This window comes from Trichosurus vulpecula, chromosome 5, assembly GCF_011100635.1.
Source record: "Trichosurus vulpecula isolate mTriVul1 chromosome 5, mTriVul1.pri, whole genome shotgun sequence".
NCBI lineage: Eukaryota > Metazoa > Chordata > Mammalia > Diprotodontia > Phalangeridae > Trichosurus > Trichosurus vulpecula.
In genome coordinates, this window is record NC_050577.1 from 117,000,826 (window position 1) to 117,027,109 (window position 26,284).

A 26,284-nucleotide genomic window follows, 5' to 3' on the forward strand; every position below is an offset into this window, starting at 1 on the left:
TGTCCTGGGCTGGAGCCCTGCTTCCCTCTGCCATTTTGTGGGTTCTGCAGTTCTAGAATTTGTTCAGAGCCATTTTTTATAGGTATTTGGAGGGACCTGGGTGTAAGTTCACACAAGTCCCTGCTTTCCAGCCTCCATCTTGTCTCCACCTGTGTTTATGAGATTTTTACACTCTATTTCATGGCTAAATTTTGTAAAGGTGCCTTAGGAACTAAGAAATAGGTATATTCCTTTCTGTTCTCCTTTCAATATTTTCCAGACGTCTATTACATCTAACTTTACTAAAATTCTTTCATCTCTTTAATGTCTTTCTTTTTACTTTATAGTTAGACTTATCTGGATCTGAGGGGAAAAGTTAAGGTACCTCAATAATATAGTTTTACTGCTTATTTCTTCCTGTAACTCATTTAACTTTTCCTTCAAGAATTTGGATGCTATGTCATTTGTTATCTATATGTTCAGTATTAATATTAATTGTCTATGGTACCTGTTAGCAAAATGTGGTTTCTTTGATTATTACTTTTAATTAGGTCTAATTTTACTTCTGATTTGTCAGTAATCATGACTGCTAACCCTGCCTTTTTTACCTTAGCTAAAGTAAAATCCAGTGTCTCATGTAAGAAAGATATTGTTGGATTCTTCTTCCTAATCCATTTTGCTACTCTCTTCCATTTTATAGGTGAATTCATCACATTCACATTTATGATCACTGTTTATTTCCCTCTGTCCTATTCTCTCTGTTCTTATCTTTTTTAATCTTGGGCTTTCTTAAGAGTCGGTTTTACTTCTGATCACTGCCAACCTTTATCTCCCCTCCCTCTTATCTCACCTCCCCCTCATCCACCCTGTTTTTTCTGTAAGCCTCTTCTACTGTCCTGTTGGATCAAGGTGAATTTCTATACCCAATTTGTGTGTGTGTGTGTGTGTGTGTGTGTGTGTGTGTGTGTGTGAGCGAGCGCACGCACGTGCGCACAAGCAATCTTTGAACTAGTGCAGATGAGAGTGAGATTCAAGTGTTTGTCTATTCCTCCCCCTTCCAATCTAAAAACTTCCTGACATGCCTCTTTTATGTGAGATAATTCCCCCTATTCTTCCTTTTCCTTCTCCCTTTTTCTCACCCTTTTATTTTTCTTTTGAAATCATCTCAACATAATAGACTCACATCAAAAGCATCTGTCTTAGTAGACTCCTTCTAGCTGTCCTAATGATGAATAAAGTTATTAAGGGGTTACATAAAACTACACTAATGATGATAAAGTTCTTAAGGGTTACATGTAATATTTGTTCCCTGAGGAATATAAACAGCTTAATTCTATTATATCTCTTGTGTTTTCTTACTCATGTTTACTTTTTTACGTGTCTCTTGATTCTGTACCTTTAAAAATTATCTTTCCTTCATCTATTTTCCAGGTCAGTTATTTTTTCCTATGAGAAATTTCACATTTTCTATTTTTGTTCAGTCTTTTTACTTTGTTTTTTGTGTTTGTTTGTTTCCTGATTTCTCATGGATTCATTAGCTTTCCCTTGACTAGTTCTGATTTTTAAGGAGTTATTTTCTTCAATAAGGTTTTGTTCCTCTTTTACCATTTAGCCAATTCTGATTTTTAAGGAGTTGTTTTTGTGCCTCTTTTGAGAAGCTGTTAATTCTCTTTTCACAATTTTCTTGCATAGCTTTCACTCCTCTCCCATTTTTTTCCTCTAGTGTTTTTATGTGTGTTTTAAAATCTTTTGGTTTTTTTGCCCTTGGGGGGTGGGGATCCTCTTTCTTTAGCTGTTCTGGGAATTCTTGGTGAGCTTCTGTCCAAATTGTATTTTTTTTCTTTGAGGCTTTGCTTGCAAACGTTTTCATGTGATTTTCTTCTTCTGGACTTGTGTCTTAAACTTCCCTGTCACCTTAAGAGATTTTAATTGTCAGGTCCTTTTTTTTTTTGTTTGCTCATTTTTTTCCTGCCTATTTTTTCTTAAATTAATTCTAAGGCATATTTTGGGAGCGCTCAACAGGAATGCTCACTTCACTCTTCCAACTTGGGTCAGTCACCATTGAGGAATTTTTCAATCTACCTGAGCCTCTCAGATCCACAAGATCAAATATTTCAATTAGGTTTTCTACCATCTCTTGAAAATTATAAATGTTCATTTTAATCTTTTTTCTGGAAAGTTTATTTCCATCAAATGAGTTATTTAGATTCAATCACTAAACAATATTAACTTGTTTACTAAGTATCTAGGAAATCCACAGCTGTCAATCACTATGGGCTTACACTGACAACTTTCTTTCAAACTTATTTTTAAATATTCTCTGAATATGGAGCTTTAAAGCTAACAAATATAATGAGATTTTTCCCTTATAAAAATTATTCATTTTCAATATTTAAAAAAAAATTTGAGTTTCAAATTCTCCTTCCCTTCTACCTTTCCCCCACTGAGAAGGCCAGCAATATATCAATTATACATGTGAAATCATGCAAAACATATTTCCATGTTAGCCATCTCTCTTTCTCTCATACATACAAACACACAAACACACACACACACACACACACACACACACACACACACAAATTGAATAAAGTGAAAGAATTACACTTTAGATTGTACTCAAGAGTTTATCAGTTCCCTCTCTAGAGATGGATAACATTTTGCATGATGAGTTTGGAATTGTCTTGGATCACGGTATTGATCACAGTAGATAAATCTTTCACATGTAATCACTGTTACAATATTGCTGTTACTGTGTACAATGATCTCCTGGTTCTGTTCACTTATTTTGCAAACATTAGTTCATACACATCTTCTCAGATTTTACTGAAACCATTACCCTTATCATTTCTTATAATACAATAGTATTCTTTTACAATCACATAACCATAACTTGTTCAGCCATTCCCTAATTGATGGACATCCCCTCAAATTCAAATTCTTTGCCATCACAAAAAGAAATGCTATAGATATTTTTGTAAGTAGAGGTCAAATATAAGAAGTTTTTAAACCATTTCAGCAACATTGCAATATTGTTTTCTACAGACATCAAACATTATGTGGTCATATAATTGAACTCAAAATTTTTACTGGTTCCCAATTACTTCACAAATAAAATTTGAACTTATCTTCGCATCAAAGATCCAAGATCCTCTCTGACCTACCACCCCTACCTTCCAACTTTTATCTCGAACTAAGCTTCTCCAAATACTCCACTCTAGCTAAAATAGATCACATGCTGTTATATGCCTTCCTGACTCCTTAATGCATGCTGTTCCTTATACTTTAAAGAAAAAATTATGGGTGTATATTCAGCAAATATCTGTCTTCTCACTCTCCCACCATAACCTGCTCTACCAATAACAAAAGAAAAAAAAACTAGTATAAATATGTGTAATATGTATAGTAAAGCAAGAGTTTTAGTATTGGCCATGTCCTCCTTGGACCACACCAAACTGCTTCATTCTGTATAGAGTTCTTCACCCCCCAATCACGAGGTGAGTAGCATGTTTCATTATTAATTCTCTGGAATCATGGTTGGTCATTATATTTCAAAGTTGCTTGTCTTTATCATATTGTTTTCATTGTATAAATTGTTCTCTTACGTTCACTATTCTGTAGCAATTCTCATACAAATCTTCCCACATCTCTCTGAAACCATTTATTTCATCATTTCTTACAACATATTTTATCACATTTATATAACATAACTTGTTCAGTCATTCTCCAATTTACAGACATCCCATCAGATTTTCATTCTTTGCTGCCTCCAAGGGATACCTTTTTGCATATCTTTAGAATATGTTTTACATAAGACCAGCCCTTCCTTTTATTTACTCTCCCTTTACCCCCTCTCCTATTTCCCTGTTGAGTGGAATATAATTTTGTACCCAAATCTGTGTTTTTTCCAGCTTTGACCAGTCCAGATGAGACTGAGATTAAGGGGGCAGCTGTGCACGCTTACCTCCAGCCAACTTGACTATGTAGATACCTACTTGCAAAGTCTGACTATTTGAGATAATTTTCCCTTCCCCCCACCCCAGTGTATTCCTCTTTCCTTCTCTTTCCTTTTTTCTCTTAAGATCAATACTTAACAGACCTCTTCCCAGGCCTTTCTAATTAGACTCTTTCAATGAGTCCTAATGAAGAATGTAATTTGTTTGAATGTAAGCAATTTATCTCTGAGTGAAACGGGAATTCTAATCATTCCTGATGAAAAAGCTATGATATTGCTAAGAGTTTTTCTTTTGGGGTTTCTTTCAAGAGGTAACTGGTAGATTCTTAGTTCCACTCTGCCTTCTGGTTTTAAAAGATATAAACATTTTCCTTTTAAAATTTCTTGAAATAAAATGTTTAAGCTCTCTTTTGATCATGGCGTTCGGACAATCCAATGATTCCTAATTTTTTTTCCTCCTCAATCTGTTTTCAAGTTTAGTTGCTTTTGTTATGTATATTTCCTTTTCTTCAGTCTTTTGTCTCATGGAGTCATTGTTTTGGTTCATTCTTATTCTCAGGAAGTTTAATTCCTTTATAATTCTTTCTCCCATGGCTCTCATTCCTTTTCTATTATTTTTCCTCAGGTGCTTTTTCATTTATAAAAAAAATTCAAACTCTTTCTTAAAAAACTTATTGCACCTCTTCCAGGAATTGTAGTTGAGTTTATGCCTAAGTTATGCTGTTCTTTGTAGATTTACTTGTAGATGTTCTGGAGTCATTCTTGTTCTTCTGTGTTTGTGTCGAAGCTTCCCTGCCACCATAATGCCTCTTCATGGTGGTATTACTTTCCTGTTTGCATATTTTTTCAATCAACTTTCTCACACTAATGTAAGGGTTGGGTTGTGCCACACTTTTAGAGGGAAAGGCTGGGCCAGTTTTGTTGCTGCTTACTTGGAGGTATTAAATGTTGTGTTATTCTAGGATCTCAGTGACAGCATGGGATAGGGACCTACAAGCTTTTCATGTTCCCAAAGGGATCTGATGTAGCGCAAAATCTGATTAATGCCCCCCCCTTGCCTGAGTTCTTGAAGTTCCTGACTTGAGTTTGGATCTGTTATCTGAGAATACTCAATATAGGAATCAATAACAGTTCACATTACACATAAAGTAAAACTGAAGAGCAAAAACTTCTGAAGACAAACAATTATAACATATTTTCATCACTCTACCACACCTGATGATCAAACACCAACTTGGGTCCTCCATCAGCAGCAGTGTCCTCACTTAGCAACATCCATGTATTTGTGTCGATGTCATAGCGGTAGAAGTCACTTTTCAGAGATTTGCTGTTTCTCACAGAGGAATCCAAGTAACGTCCCAGTGTATAGATCTGTCTTCGCTGAATGTCAATACACATTTTATGACAAGATCTGGCACTAGGTCCATTCTGTTTGGCAGGGGAAAAAGCATAGAATGGTGATTAGAAACAAAAAGAAATAAACATCAGAACCTAAAATAATGTTAATTTTCTTTTCATTTCTTAGAAATGTATTTATTAAGAAATTCAGAAACATTTACTACACAAGTGATACTCTTCTGATATTATTATGCCAGTAGATATAACAAAAAAGATGACATTACATTTATAATCTGGCTAAAAAGAAAAGGTTTCTCAGAATTTCTACAGTACATAGGATGTCTCAAAGCTCTTAGGCAGTTAGACTTTTAGGACATTCTGTGCTCACATGGCACTTTTCACATACTGCCTTGTACTAAAGTTATATGTATGTATGTATCTATGTATGTACGTAATTATTTCCCTAGGTGGCTAGGTGGTGAAATAGATATAGTGCCAGGCAGGAAGGAATCAATGAGTAAGACTCATCTTCCAGAGTTCAAATCTGGCCTCAGATACTTACTAGGTATGTGACTCTGGACAAGTCATTTAGCCCTGTTTTTCTCAGTTTCCTCATCTGTAAAATGAGCTAGAGAAGAAAATGGTAAATCACTCCAGTATCTTTGCCAAGAAAACCCCAAATGAGGTCACAAAGAGTTGAACATAACTGAAAAAAATGACTAAAAGTCACTTTTACAATTTGATAGTAAATGCCTTGAGGGCAAGGAAAACATGACCTATTCTAGCTTCAATAGTTCCCTACCTCCCAATTTGTAAAAAGAAAATGTTCAATAAATATTTGTTGAATACATATATATGAACCAACTAGAGATGACGCAAAAGAATGTACCAAATAATACAGCACAATTGCAGAGAACACAAATGTTACGGAAATTCATATAAAGGAAAAGATCATTATAGACAAGACAGTGAGAAAAACTTTCCGGGAAAGTGAATTCTGAAAGCAATATAGAATTTGCTGATGGAAACAAAAAAGAAAGAATATTCTAAATTAAGGACATGAATAAAAGCAATAACATGTATTTTGTAAACAGGTCCGGGAAAACAGAAGAGGGAGTGAGGAGCCTATTCTTATTGGTGTGAAAAGTTTGTATTGGGGTAGGAGAGAAATTAAAGTTGAACACTAAAGTAGGAGGAGTGGATGAAAGACTTGGAATGACTGGCTAAGAAACATGGTTTCAGAGGCAAAACAAAGACACCGTAGGTTCTTAGGCAAGGGGTGATATGGCCCACTGACTTTTTAGGATTAGATTATTTAGTTTCCAATGAATTTTTAAGCTATGCTTCAAAGGTCCTTTATTAAACATAATCTTTATTTCATGATGGTCCAAAAAGGGTGTCCGTGGCACCTTTATAAAACCTGGCCATGAATGAGGGCATAAAAAACCTCACTGACAAGCATAATAAGAGTTTTTATGCCCTCATTCATGGCCAAATTTGGTAAAGCTGCCTTGAAGAGCTAAGAAATAGACACCCCTTTCTATACCCATTCAATATTCTCTAAAGGTCTGTCATGTCTACCTTTTTCTTTCCTTTTTTTTCATAACTACCCTTTCTAAAATTCTTTCATCTCTTTTACTTTTTTGTTAATTTTATGGTTAGATATTTTTACGTCTGAGAGGAGTAAATTAAAGTTCTTCACTGATATAGTTTTACTGTCTATTTCCCTCTGTAACTCATTAAACTTTTCTTTCAATAATTTGGATACGATGCCACTTTGTGAGTGTGTGTGTATATATGTATAATATAGATATAAATAATATATATAATATATATGTTCAGTATATGTTCAGATGCAATTCTGCATGCATCTTTCTGTTTCAAGTGTGTCTCCTGTAAACAACATACTGTTAAATTCTGGTTTTTATCTGCTATCCTCTTCCATTTCATGGGTGAATTCATCACATTCACATTCATAGTTACGATTGCTAACTGTGTTTCCCTCCATCTGGTTCTCTCCTATTTATCTTTGCTTTTTTGCCTTCTTTTCTTCTGAAAAGTCAGTTTTACTTCTGACCACTGCTCTAAAAAAAGAAAAAAAAATCTAGCTCTTCTAGGAATTCTTGTTGGGCTTGTGTCCTGTCTGTATTTTTCTTTTGAGGCTTTGCTTGTAAGATGTTTTCAAGTCACTGTCTTCCTCTGAATTTGTTTCTTGAGTTTCTCTGTCACCATAGTAGCTTTATAGGTCAGGTTGTTCTTTTGTTGTTATTGGTGATTGCTTATTTTTCAAGCCTATTTCTTGGCTTTGAACTTTATGTCCGAGTAGGGCTCCACTCACCCCTTAGGGAGGTGTCTGCTTAAGATTCTGTCTTTTATGTCCTATTGCTTTCACAATTCGATCTGGGGGCCTATAAGATTTTGGTACTTTCAATGTGGTGTGATCCAGGTACAGATCTCATTGCCCTCCTTCTCTGTACTTTGTTCCCTTCACCCTGCTCTCTCACTAGCACAAGTGCTCCTTTCCACTGTGGAACTGTGACCCAGAACTGGTTAATGGGCAACAGAGCTGTCAAATGGTTCCTGATCCTGTACCTACTGCTAGTACAGGACTTCCCTGGAATCTCTTCCTGATTGGGTGTGGAAGTCCCCTTAGCTTCTCTGGGGCACTATCAATGCTGTTGCCACTATGCCCTAGTGCTGCCATCATCACTGGTGCTGCTTCTGATACTCCACACTCCTGGTCAGCCCCCACCTTAATGTCTGTGGACCTCTCTCTTCTTCAGGTGCCCTGGGATGTAAAAATACCCCACTTTGACTTTTAACTGGGTTTCCTGCTCAAAATTCAGTTTTCTATGGTCATTTTATAAAAGAGGTTGCGGGGGAGGCCCTTCCTTTTACCACCAAGATTTTTTTCTAGTGATGTTGTATGGCTGCAAGCCATGAAATACTATAGTGTCTGAAGAATTCAAATTGATAATCATCCGGTATCAGAGGTCACATGGTAGATGTGAATGGGCTGTAACACACTCCATGCAAAAAACTGTCAAAAGTGGCATAAAATAATAGATAATTGGAAGAGAGGAAGGGCTCGTTATAGAGCTAGAGCAGGGCTGCCCAACCTTAGGTTTTCACTGAAACAATAGAAACAATATTTTGATTTGCCATTTTAGTGAGAGCTCTGAGGTAGCTCAGCTTCTTTTACTAAAGCATTTATGTAAATTTCTATGCCTGTAGGTGGGCCACATAAATCACACTGCGGGCAGCATGTGCATTTTGGACAGCCCTGAGCTAGAGTACGAGATACCTGATGGATAGCCTGTGCATTCCAAAGATGTCTACTCAATGTTAAAAGAACTTGAAAGAAGATTCCAGAAAGTTGAGTGGAGCTCCCTGTTGAAGATATTTAGGAAGACATGGATGACAGTCACACAGAATAGGATATATAGATGGGTTACAATCTGTCTCACTGGAGTTTCTAAATCAATGAAATTATGGATTTACAGGAGTAGTTGGAACATTATTCTAACAAAGCTAGATTAAAAATTTCCACCACATCTTTCAGTTTAGTACTTGGGTGTCTTGAGAACAGTTCTAAAACCTAGAGGATATTCTTGCATTTTATTTCATACAGCTGGATATTTGCCCTAAAATTATTGTTACTATTATTAGCTAAGTGCATATGATACATTGAGGGACTAAAAAAATAAATTCAATGTTTCTGTAGTTGTTAATAAGGAATAGCTAATCTAAAAATAATGAAAAGATATCTTTTAAAGCAAGCATTGAAATTTACATTTCTTGGAATTCACTTATCCATATGGCACAGTAAGCAGTAATGAGTCACCAGCTCTACCATACAGTAGCAATGTTTCAATGTGTTCTGTCCTCCTAGGAAGACAAGAAACTTGCTTATTTTTTTTAAAAATGAAAGATTTGGACAAGATGATCTCTTCTGACTTGAAAATTCTATGTTGATGTGAATGTAGTTTCAACTCTCAAATAAGAGATTTTAAGGGAAGTTGGTAGAGCATGGGTTACTGATTTGGGAACAGTAGTTAAGTGGTGGTAGAAATCCTGGGACAACAGCAAACAAACTGTGTATAAAAACCAGTAGACTGTCAGGATCACTGCACATGCAAGTCCTTGGTTTTTTAATTACATAAAGTCAAAGTAGGCAAAGTACTGAACTTTAAGAGTTCAGTCATCACTCTTTCCTTTAATTTTTTAAAGAAAAAACTCCTATCCTCTAGATAGCTGCCACATACAAATTCACAGAATGGTAAGTTAAAGGGTCAAAAACAGCTTTCTCTGGCAAAACATACTTCTTAAAAATTACACATTTCCTCCCAATTTTGCTTTTCCTCCCTCAAAAAACCAAACCACTTCACATCTTTAATTATTCTGATTTTTTATTAAAATAATTTTAAGCTTAGCAAGGTACTTGACCTAAAGAATAACTGCCAATGTTTTTAGGTTTTTCATTCTTGTCAACCATTTAAAGAATAAATTTAATTTAGGTTAGATAATCTACCAGTAATGACACAAATCAACTTTGACAGTCATAAATATAAAATCCTTAACCAAGTTACTTTATTACATAGCTTTTTAGAAGTGAGGTAAGTCAAGATACTTTCATCAGATGCTTACATAAGCTGATTTGGTAATATATCTAAATAAAAATCAAAGAATATCTCAACAGTTTTCAGGATTCCTCACTTGGGGATAGGAAGTCTTGAGATGTCTTCTGAGAGAGTACAATAAAACCTAAGCTACTTAGACAACACCCTTCTAAAACTCTCAGCGTGCAAACCAGATATTAGTCCCAAAGTAACCACTCAGGTCAAAACAACAACACTTACGAAAATATCATCAACTTTTCTCCTAATGGCTAAATCCAAGAGTTTATTTTTTTTAATTAGTCTTCATTTGCCTCAGTACTTAACAATCATCATTGACAACTAGTTTTTGATGGTTTCCTAGAGGTTTTTGCCCTTGGTTTCCTCCTTATAGAACTCCTTTTCTACTTTGTTGCCTGACTCACTTGCTTGGACAGCAGGAAGGGAAGGAAAGAGGGAGAGAAGAGAGAGGATGATGATTCATCATTAGCTCTCTGGAATTATGAATGGTCGTTGTACTAACCGATTTTTAAGTGTTACAAAGATGTCTGATTTTATGATGCTATTGTACCTGGTTCTGCTCACTTAACTCTACATGAATTCAAGTCTTCCCAGTGTGAAACCATCTTTTTCAGCTTTTTTGTGGCACAATAATATTTCATTTTATTAATTACTCATAATGTGTTTGTCCATTCACCAATCGACTCTGATTCTATCATTCCCACTGACGACAAACTAATTCGGGTCATCATTACCTCTTGTCAAATAGTCATAACTGTCTTTCCATTAGTCTGGTCTAGAATTTTAAGAAACATAGACCCAGACACACTCACCTCTAAGCTAACTATATCATTTATTAATAGCATATAATCAAATGGTGGAACACTTGCAAATAAAAGGAGTAACAGTGCATCCACACTACTGCCACTCTTGGGTTAGAGAGCTGGTCTGGCTCAGAGAAATATATCCCCATATGTAATCACACACTAAACAACAGAATCCATTTAGACTGTAGCCTGATAGTCATACTAAGATATACACAGGCAATATATGCTTTGCAAATGCACCAATTTAAGTTAAGCAGACCTTTGAATACAGTAATCATTAGTAGGTCAGTTAAAGATAAATATAGCAATGGGTAGTGTTCCTGCAGCTCATAATTATCAATCATTCTATCTGTTTCTGAATATCTATGCTCCTCCCTTCAGGAAAAGAGCCCTAATCTAACTCACTAATAACGTTAGCCTTTTAAGGGGTTTCCCTACCATAAATGTGTCTAAATTCCATTTCCTGGCCTCCACCTTCACATTGCAATTCATGTCAACCATATCCCCCTAGGAATCTTCCACTGAAACCCATGAAACTTATTCCATTCTTTTTTTTTTAAAACTACTTACTTTTCATATTAGATCTATTTTGGTGATGCTCCCTCTCATTCCTTTACAAACACATAGAAATCTAGCTCTCCTTCATCCCTAGCAACCCTCTCTGATAGACTGATTTCTCTCATGCTCCAATGCAGGGTAGAGCCAGAAGAAATGAAATTAATTTTTATAATCCCTTGGGGGTGGGGAGGAAAGGAGGATGTAATAGTCATTTCAGTGATTACAGTGACAAGGCTCCAGTTTAGCCTTGAACACAAAATACCTTGCAAAAGCAACAACACATAAGCAACTGCCTCCCCTCTATGTCCCTAACTCACTGTTTCTTTCTCTTTAACAGGCAGTAAAGGAAGAATATTTATAACAAAATCTGATAACATTAAGTAAAAATTTTGAGTATTTGACAAGAACTGAATGTTTTACATAAATATCAGTTCCTTTTCATGTAACTATGCGGAAAATTATCTCATGCCCTACTAAAAATATCTGAGACAAACCTTTCTAAAATAAAATAACTGTGGTGTACTAGAATTATAATAGCAGCTGGCATTTATATAGTGCTTTGCAAACTTTAAACTCTTAACATGCAATAAATTATCTCATTTGATTCTCATAACTATTTTCTGAGTTACAAACATTTTAATTCTATTTTACAGATAAGGAAACAGAATCAGAGAGATACGACCTGCTAAACTAGTACATATTCACAGGTGGTAAAACTATTTTCTTCTAACTCCAAATCCAGTGAGCGAGTGGTTGGAGATATATCTATGTTCTCTCTCTCTCTCTCTCTCTCTCTCTCTCTCTCTCTCTCTCTCACACACACACACACACACACACACACACACACACTCTACTATGTGCAGGGTACGGTACTGTATTTGGCACTAGAGATAAAGAAACAATTAAAACAGCCCTAACCTGAAAAGAGCTCCCATTCTATTGAGGGAGAAAACAAATGAGTATATGCATAATATATGCAAAAATAAATACAGCATCACTTTGGAAGAAAAAGAACTAGGAACTAATCAGATCTAGAAAGACTTCATACATGAGGTAGTATTTAAGCTAAGCCTTGAAGGAAATAAGGTATTCTAAGAGATAAATGTAATGGGCTACCTCTCTGGAAAAGAACTCTAGCCTAGGAGACAGGATAACTCATTTTGAATCCTGGTTCTGTGATTTCTCATTAGCTATGTTGGCAAAATCACTTAACATCTCTGTTTAAAAGTTTCCTCAGCTTTAAAATGAGAATGCTGGATTACATGATCTCCAAGAAGGTTTTTAAAAATATTATGCTTCTTCAATTTACACTATATTGACAATATTGTAAAAATGAAAAATTATGAAAGACCTAAGAACTCTGATTAATGCAATGATCAACTGGTGATATTCCAGGGTACCAATGATAAAGAATGCTTACTCATCTCCTGATAGAGAGGTAATAGACTAAATACGCAGTGGGATACATTTTTGGACATGGCCAATATGGGAATTTGCTTTGTTTGACTATACCTATTTTTTAAGAAGGGTTTTCTTCTTCCTTTCAAGGGAGGCAGGAAAGAGGGGGAAAAAAGCTTGATAATTGGGAAAATATTGTAAATAAAATTTTAAAAATCTATCCTCCTCCTTTTCTCCCCCTTTTGTAAGAGGTAGAGGGATCTAGACTTATGGTTTCATCAGGCAGAAAAATCCCCATGAGGAAACTTCCTATAATCAGAGGTGGGGAACCCGTAGTCTCAAGGCTGCAGGTTCCCCACTCCTGTGACATATACCAACAAAGGTAACACAGGTTGGTAACTGTTTTATAGCTTATAGTCTTAGTATTGCCTAAGACACTGAAATTTTAACTGATCTGCAAAGTCATAGTACCGTGCTTCTGAGGCAGGAGGTGCAATTTCTGAGGCTGGAGCTACACACAAGTCTTACTGACTCTGAGGAGAGCTCCATATCCACTAAGCAACATTGCTTTCCTTATAATTCTATTAATAGTAGAAATGGTAGAAATCATTTAGAATCCTCCCTGAAGAAAAAATGCATTGTACCAAAGTCTCATAGCTTCAGAGAGCTGCTTATAAAGGTAAAAGAGATCAGCCATTGCCCTATGTGAACAAGAACATGGGAAAGAAAAGGAAAAAAGATAAAGAATCTGTGGTTTAATGTAAGCAAAGTACGAATAAAAGCTTAGAAGGACCCTTAAATAACACCAAGATGAAAAAAGTTTAGAATTCAAACCAATGTTACTATCCAGGAAAAAAAAAAATCTAAGAAAATTAGCAAATTTTATCAAAAAGAAAAAGCAAATAGCTGACAAAACTGTGTCCAGTCATATGATTTCTTTGAATTTCTTTATCAGGATATTTTTAAAACCCTGGAACTATAAATGGAAAAATCCATTCTAATGCTCTGTGTGAGGCAGTTTGTAAACAATTTGATCATCTAAAACAAAATCGCACATGAAACACTTTCTTCTTGGGCAAACAGAACCTATCAACATTACAGAAGGATTATTCTGTAAAGCCACATATCACTCTCTTAAACAATGAATATTTGGAGCAAATTACAGGGGATGAAAGACCAAAACACCATTAATCTAATTGTAATACTGGGACAAGAACATTTGTATATCTTTAAGCCAAAATCCTATGCAAAGATCCTTAATAATCAATGAAGCTATTCTGGGTCTACAAAAATTTATCACATTCTGTTCTGAATACCATTAAGCAATTTATTATTTACCTGATTACCACCACTGTCTCAAAGCTAAAATAACCACCTCTTTTTACTTGCATTTCAGAGTTCCTATCTTTCAAGATGCAGCTCAAACATCTTCCTCTGCACAAAGCTTTTCCTGATTCCCTCAAATACTAGTGCTCTTCTTTCCAAATTATCTTTTACTTAACTGCTTTGTATGTATTTATATTTATTAACTTTATATTTATGCTGTATATACTTTTATGTGTACTTATGGCTTCTGATGCTTGGGTGCTTGTGCTTGGACCCTAATTCTAACAGCCTCTGCTTGGGTTCCTGTGTCTGAACCCCAATTCCAAAACCACATCCAGCTTTAAAATCACATCTCTCCTTAGCCCCCAAATACTGTCTCAGACAGTTTCTCTCTAGCTCAAGGGCAACATGCCCCAACAACACACTTATCTCTATTCCTTTCACAGTAGGCAGCTGTGCCTATCTACAGACTGACTCCTTGTGTACTGATAATTGGCTGTGCACTGGGTCATGATAATATTTACTATTTACTGACCTTACTGATATGTATCCTAGATATAGTCAAATGTATACTCTCTTACATTTGACATTTGATGAGAGCCACCTAGATATTCCCAGTCAGCCCTGACTGTTAGTTAACTTAGTGACGTTTCAGTCAAAACTATTCCTTCTAGTAGCACCCCCTGGTCTATTACCCAGTGAACTCTGGGTAATATGTCTGCGCAGTAGATACAAAAAGTGCATGTTCCTTTAAGAACTAGCCACTCCTTAACCACTCCCTAATCCTACCCCAAAACACCTAATTGACATGTTTCACCCCCAAATCATGTACATAAACTTTCCTTCCATCCCTGCAAGGTTGCAGGTTCCGTAAGAACTCTTGCCTGCTGTAAAGCGTAACAATAAACTTTTGCCAACTTGACTTAAAGAATGCTTGAGATCGTAAATTCATTCCGGACGGCCTCGACCCTCTCCAGTACTTGGGTCCTTGAGGGGTACTCCCCCTCAACAACCCCGTCTGGGAACTCCAGTCCTGGGAACTTTAGTTTTGTGATTCCGGAATCCCTGGTTTTTTCTCCCTCAACAGCTTCCTCCATTTGAATGTAAGCTCATTCTAACTAGGGCCCATTTCACTCTTTGTATTTGTATCTCTAGTGACAAGCAATACTGTCTGGCAAACACTGTGCACTTAATAAATAACTTGATTAATTCTACAGAAATCTATTTCTAGCTTGTTCATAAGCTTTCTCTTTAAGTCAGGCATCTGCCTGTCTCCTTGAGTACACACACATCCAAGTGCCTCTGTAGTATCATCAAACCTGTTTGTAATGTTATCTGTTTAATTGTACACTGACATTTTTTTCTGTGGACTTCCTCTACCCTAGAACATATCATAATTCTGACCTCTCATTTTTAAGGAGACTCTCAGGTAACATGTATATGTGGATTCTAAATGATACCCATATAGAATATATGTCACTCTCTCTAAAGCAGACATTTTCAGGTAAAAGTCTACTTCCATTAAATCGGATGACAGTATGCAAAAGGAATAGCTCTCACCATAAGGCTTGTATATTTTGACACAAATATTCTATAAGATATATATATATATATTCTTAAGCCTACAAATATGCCAAAGAAAACAAAGAGAGAAAGTATCTATGTATATAAAAAAAATTTGTAACAGCATCTTTTGTTGTAGCAAAAAAAAAAAAACCAAAAAAACCTGGAAATAACTAGGCAATGAACAAATAAATCGTGTAATTGAAATATTTTACCATTAAAAAATTATAAAAGACAGATTCGGAGAAACTTGGCATAACAGAACCTGTGTTTTCTTGACTCAGCATTCCTGAGTTCTTTGACTTCCTCCTCCCATGCAACCTGATTGGCCTTTGAAGCTCCATGGCCCAGGGGCATAAAAGGTCCCAGGGTCAGGTACTCAGCAACTTGCAGATAAAGAAGTAGAGAAATTCTTTAAGATAAATAGCTGAACACCAGGAATACAATCTAAAACATTTTTGCTGCCGCCATTGTTCAGTCATTTTTCAGTCATGTCTGACTCTTCATGACCCTATTTGGGGATTTCTTGGCAAAAATATTGGAGTGCTTTGCCATTTCCTTCAGATGAGGAAACGGAGCCTAACAAGTGACTTGTCCAGGGTCACAGAGCTTAGTAAATGTCTGAATCCAGATTTGAACTCATGAAGATAAGTCTTTCTGACTCTGGGCCTGATGCGGCATCCACTGTGCCACCTAGTTGCCCCTCTAGCACATTTTACAGATGAGGAAAGTGAGGCAAACAGGGTTCTGCGACTTGCCTAGGACCACATAGCTAGTAAGTGTCAGGGCCAGATCTGAGGTCAGGAAGATAAGTCTTCCTGACTCTAGGCCCAACACTCTGTGCACTAATGGAAGCTCCTAGCTGTCCACAACTTAGAACGTATAGTGGCCTAATTTGGACCTGTGCAAGGTAGCAGTAGGGGCCAAAATTAAAAAAGGCTAAACTTCTCTGGGCCACAGATAGGAAAGAGCACACGATGGCAAAACACTCGCCAAGTTAAATGACAGGCACAATAGTGGCCAGTGGAAGGTGGGTTAAGTGGGGCATGGACAAAGCACTAGTTAAATCATTACTTTCTTTTACATCATCTACATTTTTCACCAGCTGCCTGAAATTCTTTGGCAGGCCTCATGAATTGGACCACAGTCTCATGCTGACCATGTTGAACTTAAGGTAAGATATATAAATCACCTTGAAAAGAAGAATATATCCATACATACACATATATTATTCCCCAAACCATAATAAAATAGACATGTGAAATATTTCAGAACTTGCCTCTTTCTCAGTGTCTCTAGATATACAAGTCCACTGGTTCTCCTTCACACTGTATGCCCAGAAGTCAGCCAGATCTTGTGTTCCATCCCAGCCACCAAACAGATAAACAGTCTCTATAATAATTAGAAAAATACGTTTGTTTGTTTTTTAATAAGACAGATACTGTCAAAAGATTACCACCCTCCACTCCTATATTTAGCAAGTAGTTTTGAATACAAAATTAGATACCCAAACACAGCTTTGCAGAGCAGATTTTTCAGACTATACTGAGGTCAATATTTACAAATCATAACATTTCCAGCAAATCTAACCACATTTATCAACTCTTTTTTTAAACTGTGTAAGTCTGGATGGCAGTTAACAGAAGTCCCTAAGAGGTTATATCCTTTTTCTGATCTTTAGTTTCCTTTTCTACAAATAAGGAAACTGAACATTAAAATCCCTTTGAAGAACTTGGCTTCTAAGGTGTAACAACACATCAACATAACCATTACTGTGGCGAATTTTGCACCATTTCTTTCCACTGAAAATTTAATAAAATAGAGAAAAAAAGTTTTCCAGACTGTCATATGGTTACAAGAGCTTAGGAGAACTGGAAAGGACCTTAGCTACCCTGTCTCATAACAAACCTTAATTAACAGATGAAGAAACAGAGTTGGAGCAACTCATCCAAAGTGACAAAGGTAAATTTGAATTCAGTCCTGGTTCTCCAACTAAAAATCCAGGGCGTGTGTGTGTGTGTGTGTATAAATTGTTGATAGATAACAAACTCTTATTAGAAAAATATGATACAAAAACTTTCCCATTCAACTATGCCCCTTCTTATCTTACGTGCATTGATTTCGTCTAGATGAAAGCTTTTGAGTTGCATGTAATTAAAGTTACCTATTTCATCTTTTGTAATTGCCTCTTCTCTTACTTAGTTAAGAATACATCTCCAACCCTAAGCTGTGAGACCTATATGATCTATCTCTCTTTGAATTTTTAAAAATTATTTTTAATATTAAGGTCATTTAATATTAAGGAATGTATTGTGGAATATGGTATAAGGTGTTTGTCTAATTTCTGCCAAAAAGCTTTCCAGTTTTCCCAGCAGTTTTTATCAGATAACTAATTTTTTTTCTTAATTTATGTTTTCCACTTTAGCAAACACTGATTTCCACTGTTTCTGATTCTCCCTTGTCTAGTGTGTTCCATTTTTTAAGCCCATCACATGTTTCTGATGACTGCTTTTTATAACATAGTTTGAGATCTAGAAGTGTTATTTGTCCTTCATCCCTATTTCTTTTCATCATTTCCCATATATTCTGGATGTTTTGTTTTTCCAAATGAATCTGGTTATTTTACCAAGTTCTATAAAATATCCTTGATAATATGACTGGTATAATATTAAAAATGAAATTAACTTTGGTAGCATTGTCACTTTTATTATATTGACAGAACCTAGCTATAAGCACTGGATATTTCTCCAGGTATCAAAGTTGTTCTTTTTTTTGCTTTGAGGAGCCCTTTGTAACTGAATTTATGCAAACCTTTTTTTTTTGTTTTGTTTTTTTGGTAGACTGATCCCCAGATATTTTGAGTATTTTGTAGTTATTTGGAATGGGATTCCCCAGTCTTCTTTTTTATTCTTAGATTTTGTGGTTATTATTATACAAAACTGCTGTTGATCTTTGAGGTTTAATTCTGTAACAATTTCTCTGTACTCTAATATATGGTCAATTTTTGTAAAAAGTTAAACATGGTGCTGAAAACTACATTTTTTTGTAGTCTTACTTAGAAGACATCGTAAGTCTTTTTAAACTCTAGTTTCTCCAGTAATTCTATCAGTTTCATATTTTCTTTTTTGTTAATCTTTCTTTTTGACTTATCCAAAACTAAGAGAGGGATAAAGGGCAAGTATCCAGGATATGAGAGAAAGCACCCTGGGGTTTCCTTATGACTACTAAAAAGGCCTAGGAATTTTAATGGACTGCAAGGTCAACATGAGTCAAGTTGCTAGAACTATTGAAATCAATCACTCAATAAGCATTTATTAAGCACCTACTATGAGTTTGAGATGCCTACATACAGTTGGAAATATTCAATAAGCAGTTGAGGCTGAATATTCATCCACCCCAAATATCCAGTCTTTTGTTCTGTTATTGTTCACATAAACAATCCCTTCCCTGCTCTCCAACCCCAACTCTCAACCCAAAGTGCTTTCCACCTCTTCTTCTGGGAAAAGTAATCACTTTGACATATGCTACCAGCACTTTTGGAAATAGTGTGGTTCCACTCACCATTCCTGTGACTCCCTTCACTGGCCACTAATCCCCTATACAAACTATCTTCCCATATTGGGATGTAAGCTCCTAGAGAGCAAGGACTATTTCACTGTTTAATAATTGAATCTTAGCATCTGGCATACTGCCTGACAGAGAAAAGGTACATAATAGATGCTTTTTTCAATAATCCATATGTCAGTATGAAAGTCATCTACATAGAGATGATAACCAACCCTATCAGAGCTTATTAGATCAAGAAAATACATAGAAGGAAACGAACTTATCAAGTGGCTACTATGTGCCAGGCACTGTCCTGGGTAAACAAATGCAAGTAAAAAGAAGTCAGTCCCTGCCTCCAAGGAAACTACATTTTAATGGGGGAAAATAATAAACAAAAGGAAGCTGAAGGAGGTTAAGAGAAAATGATATTTTTGAGCTCCAGAAAAAGTCAGGAACAAGGCCAAGAAGCAAAACAAAATGGAGCCTCCGGCAAGAACCCTCCAGTCAAAAAAGGGAGCAGGTCTTACAGAGAGATGAGTGTGAAGAGGTTCCAGGCACTGAGGGAAATTCCAGGATGAGCCAGAACTTGTGGAGGCATGATTTTTAAGTCCAAAGGAAGTCAGGCCTACTGAGTTTTATTTTCTTTATTTGTAAAAAATAAGAGTGTTGAATTAGATGATCTCTAACCTATCTTCTATTTCTACTATTCTAAAACACTTCTGGTACATGAAAAGGTTTTAGCCTAAAAGGGCCAGGGTCTCCCATTGCATCCAGGGTCATCTCCAGTTATCCTAATGAATATCTGATCACTGGATCCAAATGGTTCTGAAGGAGAAAGTGAGGCTAGTGACCTTGCACAGCCCTCCTTCACTCGAATCAAAGTCTACTGCAAGTCATATCATCATTTCCCTGATGTCAGAGTCCTCTTCGAAAACAAAGGACAAACACAACAAAATACTTCCATACTCCACAGACATCCTAACCAATTTTCTCAATAGGAAAGAATTATCACACTCACCACCAGCATATAGAAATTTGACATTGCCTAGGTTTCAACTAGCATAACTTTACATTCTTATGCCTCTGTATATCTTTATCAAGTGCCCTTGGCCAGTGGAGGTAAGAAAGCTTAAAGATAAAAAATGGCAATGATTATCATAGACAGATTTTATAACCAATTTTTCTCAAATGTTTTTGAAATGCCTACTTAGAATATAAATCCAGTGGATGGGAATTGTGTTTAATTCTATACCAAATACTGAACCTAAAACCTTTACTGCACCTAAACACTGATAATTTTTTAAATTACCAAAATAATCACATTTCAGGCCTTAAAAACATACTTTTGCTATTAGGTAGTGACATTTAAAAGAATTCCAGAACATCGAGAATGTTAAAGAATTTTTCTTCAAAAGACTTTTCATCTAGCATAAAATTTATTTGCCAAGCCTTTACCACAAAGCTAATTAACACAACTGAGTTATGAACCTCTGGAAAAAAAGAGGTATATAACTGAAACAGCAACTGACCTTTTGTTTGGTAGTGTTTCTAGGCACCCTTTTGATAAGGTTACCCTGGTTCATTAACTTTAATAACCTTTCCTCTTGGGCTCTGGGTTCCCAATGTTCTCTCTCAAAAGCAGGTCTCTTTGTACACATAAATTCTCACAGAGCAAAAAACCCACATTTACCACAACAGCCTCATTGATAGCTGAGCAAAATAAAATCTGGCACAGAGTTAGCATCCTATTGGAGTCCAGCCAAAATGTCATTCTGGCCCATGAAAGCTTTGTGGCCCAGTAGAAGCTTAAGAACAAGTCTGAATGAAACAGAGAGAAATAGGACCTTTTCATATACCTGAATGAAAATTTAGTAAAAACTAAATCATTTGTAATCATTCAGCAATGTAATATCAACATGAAAGTAAACACCAGAAAATGTACTAAATAGAATGCAAATGATACCAAAAACATAAAAGTATACAGAAGTAAGCTGCTGATTTCTCCTACACAAGAATGCTAAGAACACTTATATGAGTGAGAAAACCAAAGAGATGCAGAGTGAAAAGGAAGAGTAGGATAAAAACTTTAGAGAACATTTGGCAAACTGTGAGCCTGACTAGAGTGCTGGGCCTACAAATCCAGTCCAAAAAGCATTTATAAAGTACCTACCAGGGGAAAGGCACTGAGCTTGGTCCTGGGATATAATGACCAAATGATAAACAGTTCCTGTCTTCAAGGAGCTTATGTTCTTCTGTGGTGGAGAGCTAAAACATGTAAACAGAGAAGTGCATGCATGCTCATTTGAAGATGAAAATAACACCAAGAAGCAGGTGGATCAGTAAAGGTTCCTCTGTAGGAGGCAGCACGTGAGTTGATTCTTGTGCTAGGGATTCTAAGAAGGAGAGGTGAGAAGGTTGTATATTCCAGAAATGGAAGGCAGCTTGTGCAGAGGCAGAGGCAGGAGAGGGACTGCTGAGCTTTAGGGGCAGCAAGTGGGCTCATTTGGCCAGAAAATAGCTTGCTTAATGAGAAGATGTGTGAAATAAGCCTGAACAAGTAGGCTGAAGCCAGATGGTGAAGGGCTTTCAATGTGAAGCTAAGGAGTCTGTGTTTTATCCCAGAAGCAATAAGGGCAATACTAAAGGTTTTCAAGCTTGGAGTTGACACACTTAGGCCTACGCTTGTAACTGGCTGTGTAGACAGTGAATCAGAGAGGGGAAACAGGGATGAGAGGGAAGAGAAATGTGGGTTGGGGGACGGGGTGCTGCGTTGCCCAACCGCAAGAGGCTACTTGGGTCCCCAGTGGGGCAGCTTGTCTTACAGGTTGTTGTTTGTCCTTCCTTCTCAAAGAGGACCATGGCATAAGGAAGGTGATGCCATGACTTGCAAGTGGACTAGATTTAAGTGAAAGAGATCTGTGCAAAAAAGGAATGAAAGGACAAGAAGGAAAAGAACCAGAAGAATACAATGTGGAAAAACTCAGGAAGAAAAGAATACACAATGAGTGAGATAGTGGAAGGTAAAGGCCAAAGTGTGGGGAGCAAGAACGCCAAGCCTTAGCATATGCACTTCATTGCTGAAGGCTTGTGAGATAAGGAGTCTCATGACCAGAACTGCAATGTGAATGATATATTGAGTTAACTGGAGGTGGAAAAGACTATCAGCAAAGGCAAAAGTTAGGAAACCATTACAACAACTCATGCCCAACATTTTAATTATATTTAAATCTCGCCAAACTGCATTCTAGCTCAAATAGAACCAAAGCATTACTCAGACCAGAAAGAATAAGATCCTCTTATTCTCTTCACTGTCTATTTAGTCTTTATTCCAGAATAAAACTTTTAGCTGGTTATTACCTGCTTGAACGTCTTATTCACAGGAAAAACTGAGAAATTTCAAGCCCATATGCTTCCTTTCCACTATCGTAAAAAGACACAAGTTTCAAACTACAATTGTGTTTTCAGATTCTGCATCTTGAAGACATTCTCATTGGCTTAATTTAACTACAAAATCCTCCACAAGTTGGCACACTGTCATTTCACTTCTGAAATTAGAGCAACTCATCTATTGTAGTTCATATAGCAAAATATATGACCTTGCCCTGAAATTAAGATCATTCATTGGCAGTAAAGAAAAACCGGGGTGGGTAGCATAGTAGTACACTTGGGAAGGCAGTTCTGCTTCCCATCAAAACAATACTGTTAAAAGAAAAAAATTATTTACTAGATTTGGAGTCATTCTGCAACTCCACTTGTGTAACCTGGGTCAAATCAGTTAATCTCTCTAAGGCTCAGCTTCTTCATCTATAAAAGGAGGGCATTAGGATAGATTGCTTTATGCCAATTTGGGAAACAAACTTACTTTTTAGACTAAAAATACACTGAATACAGCATTTAGTATAGAGACAGGGACTGAACTTCTGATTTTATTGAGTCTAACCATGAATGAGGTCTGCCACTTAAGAGTCGTAGACAGTTGCCTACAGAATGAATGGAAACGTTAACTGACTTAGGGAGGGTCACACAGCTAAGAAGTACAGGGGTTACTTGAACCCAGTCCTTCTGGATTACAAGGCCAGTTCCCGATCTACTACACCAAACTGTCTTTCTAACAATTAGTATAGCAATCTTAATTCTTGAGTTTGGGGTGGGGGGCGAGGGTGGGGATATAGGTCATGAAATCTACCCATTTTCCACTTACTTCATTAGATCCTTCCCTCTCAGGTTATCTTGACAAGTGATTGAAACTGGGGTTGAAACAGAATCATATTAATGGGGGTGACAGTCACTGATAAGTTCAAAAACAGAAACCAGACACCAGATAATCCAGCAACTGCATGCTTCCTTGAGGCGTAAAAATACTCAAATCTTCCCTATCTTTAAAAACACTCACCTGATCCCACTACCTCCTATGCTTCTTCTCCCTTCACAACCAAACTCCTAGAAAAAGCTGCCCATTTTTATACCTTTCACTTCCTCTCCTACCAAGTCTTGCAATCTAGCTTTTGACTGCCTTACTTAACTAAAACTATTCTATACAAAATTACCCATGGGCTACTTAATTGACAAATCCTCATTCATGGTTTCCCTCCTCTCTGTAGCATCTGATGCAATCGACTCCCTTGTCCACCTGCATACTATCTCCTTTGGGTGGGTTTTGTTACAGTACTCTCTTTTCATTCTCCTCTTATCTGTTTTTTTAAAGTCTTCATTGCTTTAAGTCTCCATTGCATGTCATGCCCTCTCTATGTATGCTGCAAAGCTCTGTTGTGGACTCCATGTTCTCTCTACACTCTTTCTTGGTGACCTCAGCTCCCATGGGTTCAAAGAACATTTCTAGGCAGACAACTCTTATATCCATGTTCAGTCTTCTACCTACAAGCCAGTCTTCTATCACCATCTGATAGAGGGTGGGCACTGGAAAGGTCCTCCCAGAACCTCTATTTAAGGAGGATGCCCAGGGCAGTCACCTCCTCATTTCTCACCCTGCTACACTCCACTGGATTTCATCTTAGTCCTCCCAACCCCCATCTCCACCCCTAACTCTTCAGCTTCTTTGTATGTGTTGTCTTCCTCCATCAGATTGTGAGCTCCTTGAGAGCAGAGACTATCTTTGGCTCTTCCTTATATCCTCAGCAGTCAGTCCAGTGCCTGGCATACAGTAGGTATTTAAAATTTTTTTTAACTGACTACTGGACATTTCCAAATAGATGCTCTGTAGGCATCTCAAATTCAACACGTTCAATTCTTTGTTTTTTCCCCTAAACCAACCCCTCTTCTGAATTTCCCTGTCTCTTTCAGGTACCACTATTTTTCCTGTCACCCTAGTCTGCAATCTCAGAGTCATCCTCAATTCCCCTATGTCGAGATCATCCTTTGCTTCTATCCTCTTCTCTCAACTCACACAGCCTCTACAGTTTGAGGCTCTCACCATACTACTGTGATTGTCTCCTACTTGGCCTCCTTGCATTTGCCCTCTCTCCTCTCCACCCATCTGCCTCAAGTCTGACCACATCACTTCTCTGCCCACAAAGTTCCCCTACCCTTATTGGTATTATCTTCATCTTCTAAAGGATCTTCTTCAGTTAGTTCTGGAGTGACATAATTTTTATATAACCAGAGAGTTTAAGCACCCCCTTTTCACTTCCACCCTTGAGAATGTTCACAGATTCTCCCCAAACCTCAGCTCAACTACCAGCCCCTAATAAAGGTTTATAACAATGGTCCCAAATACTAACACCTTTTGAAACGACCTTGGAGATCTTCTGTATTTTCTTGTGTGTGTACATGTTGCCCTGAACCCCATCCCCAATAGAAAGTAACTAACTTGAAGACAGGAATTGTTTTATTTTTGTCTCTGTTTCAAGTCAAGTCAATAAACATTTATTAAGCATCTCCTGTGTGCCAGACATTACCAGGCACTATGCTAAGCTCTGGAGAGAAAAAGAAAAACGCTAAAACAATCTCTGTCTTCAAAGAGTATCTAATGGGGAAGATGATATGGAAACAACTATGTATAGATGAGATAGGGGCACCAGGAGAGCTTCTAGAAGAAGGTGGGATTTTAGCTGAGACTGGAAGTCAGGGTCAAAAAGGACACAGAGATGCAAGAGTGAATTCCAGGCCTGGGGGAGGGACAGCTAACAAAGAGGGAGTCAGGAGAGGGAGTGTCTTGTATGAGCTCAAAGAGGTCAGTGTTCCTGCATCATAGTGTAAGTGGAAGGGGGAAGGGGGAAAAGACAGAATAAGCCTGGAAAGGTAGGAGGGAGCCAGTTTATGAGGCACTTTAAAAGTAAACAGAAGATTTTACTTTTTATTCTGGAGGTCACTGAGAACCACTGAAGTTTACAGAATAGGTCTTTAAATAATTAAGTCTGTTGCCAGAAATTCCTTAATTCTGAGTAATCAGATGAAAGGGGCTTCAAGTATTTCTTATGCTACACGTAGCTACAGAAATGCATAGTTACAAAGACATCTGTAATTTAGGAACCTAACTCCCATATTCCCTCTAAAACCTTTTTCTTTTAAAAGGTTCTATAAGATAACTCTAGTAAAACCATACATGATTCCATCTGCAAGACAGTAAACACTGCTTTCCCTTAATTGCTAAAGAACACTAACTTATTCAGTTTCCAAAGTGAATTTTAAAAATCCCTCTCAGCTTCTTTTGTAATACTTGCATTGTACCAGAACACTATCACTCATTTTCCATGAAAATGGAAGAAAAAGCTTCAAACTGTACATTCTAGATTTCAATGGAAATCATACAAAGAACTACGTGGTACAGTGGACATTTAAATAGTCAATAGCATACCTTTGATATGTAAAAGAAATTATTCTTCCCCACAGCAACAGTCTGAATACTGCTTTTTCCTCCTTCCTACTCACCCTACATATCACCAAACACAAATAATCTAAGGGTAAAGGGACAAGGTGTAGGAATTATAATAAACAAATCTGACAGACATACAAGGCTGACTAGAATAACACATTATTTCCCAATTATCCTACAGAGGTTTGGATTCCCCTTGAATAGTTTACTCCCACCAAACCTTAAAAGAAATCTTTAAAAACTTCTAAAAGGAAAATTCATGCAATACTGAGCTTTTCTTTACAACTCCTCCATTCTTGGAACTGTTATCAACCCGAAAATACTACTATAGGTTAAAATAACTAAA

The 26,284-nt window shown here is 36.9% G+C and overlaps 1 protein-coding gene across 3 annotated transcripts in view; it reads right to left on the reverse strand.

Annotated features, from left to right (window-relative positions):
- The window catches only part of MKLN1 (muskelin 1), a 254,913-nt gene that overhangs the window by 76,857 nt on the left and 151,772 nt on the right, over positions 1-26,284 (reverse strand). For all 3 annotated transcript variants that reach the window (XM_036759608.1, XM_036759607.1, XM_036759609.1), the window contains exons 9-10: positions 16,840-16,952; positions 5,150-5,362 (exon numbers count right to left, since the gene is read on the reverse strand). In XM_036759608.1, coding sequence (XP_036615503.1) covers positions 5,150-5,362; positions 16,840-16,952 — 326 coding nt within the window. The remainder of the gene's footprint in view (positions 1-5,149; positions 5,363-16,839; positions 16,953-26,284) is intronic.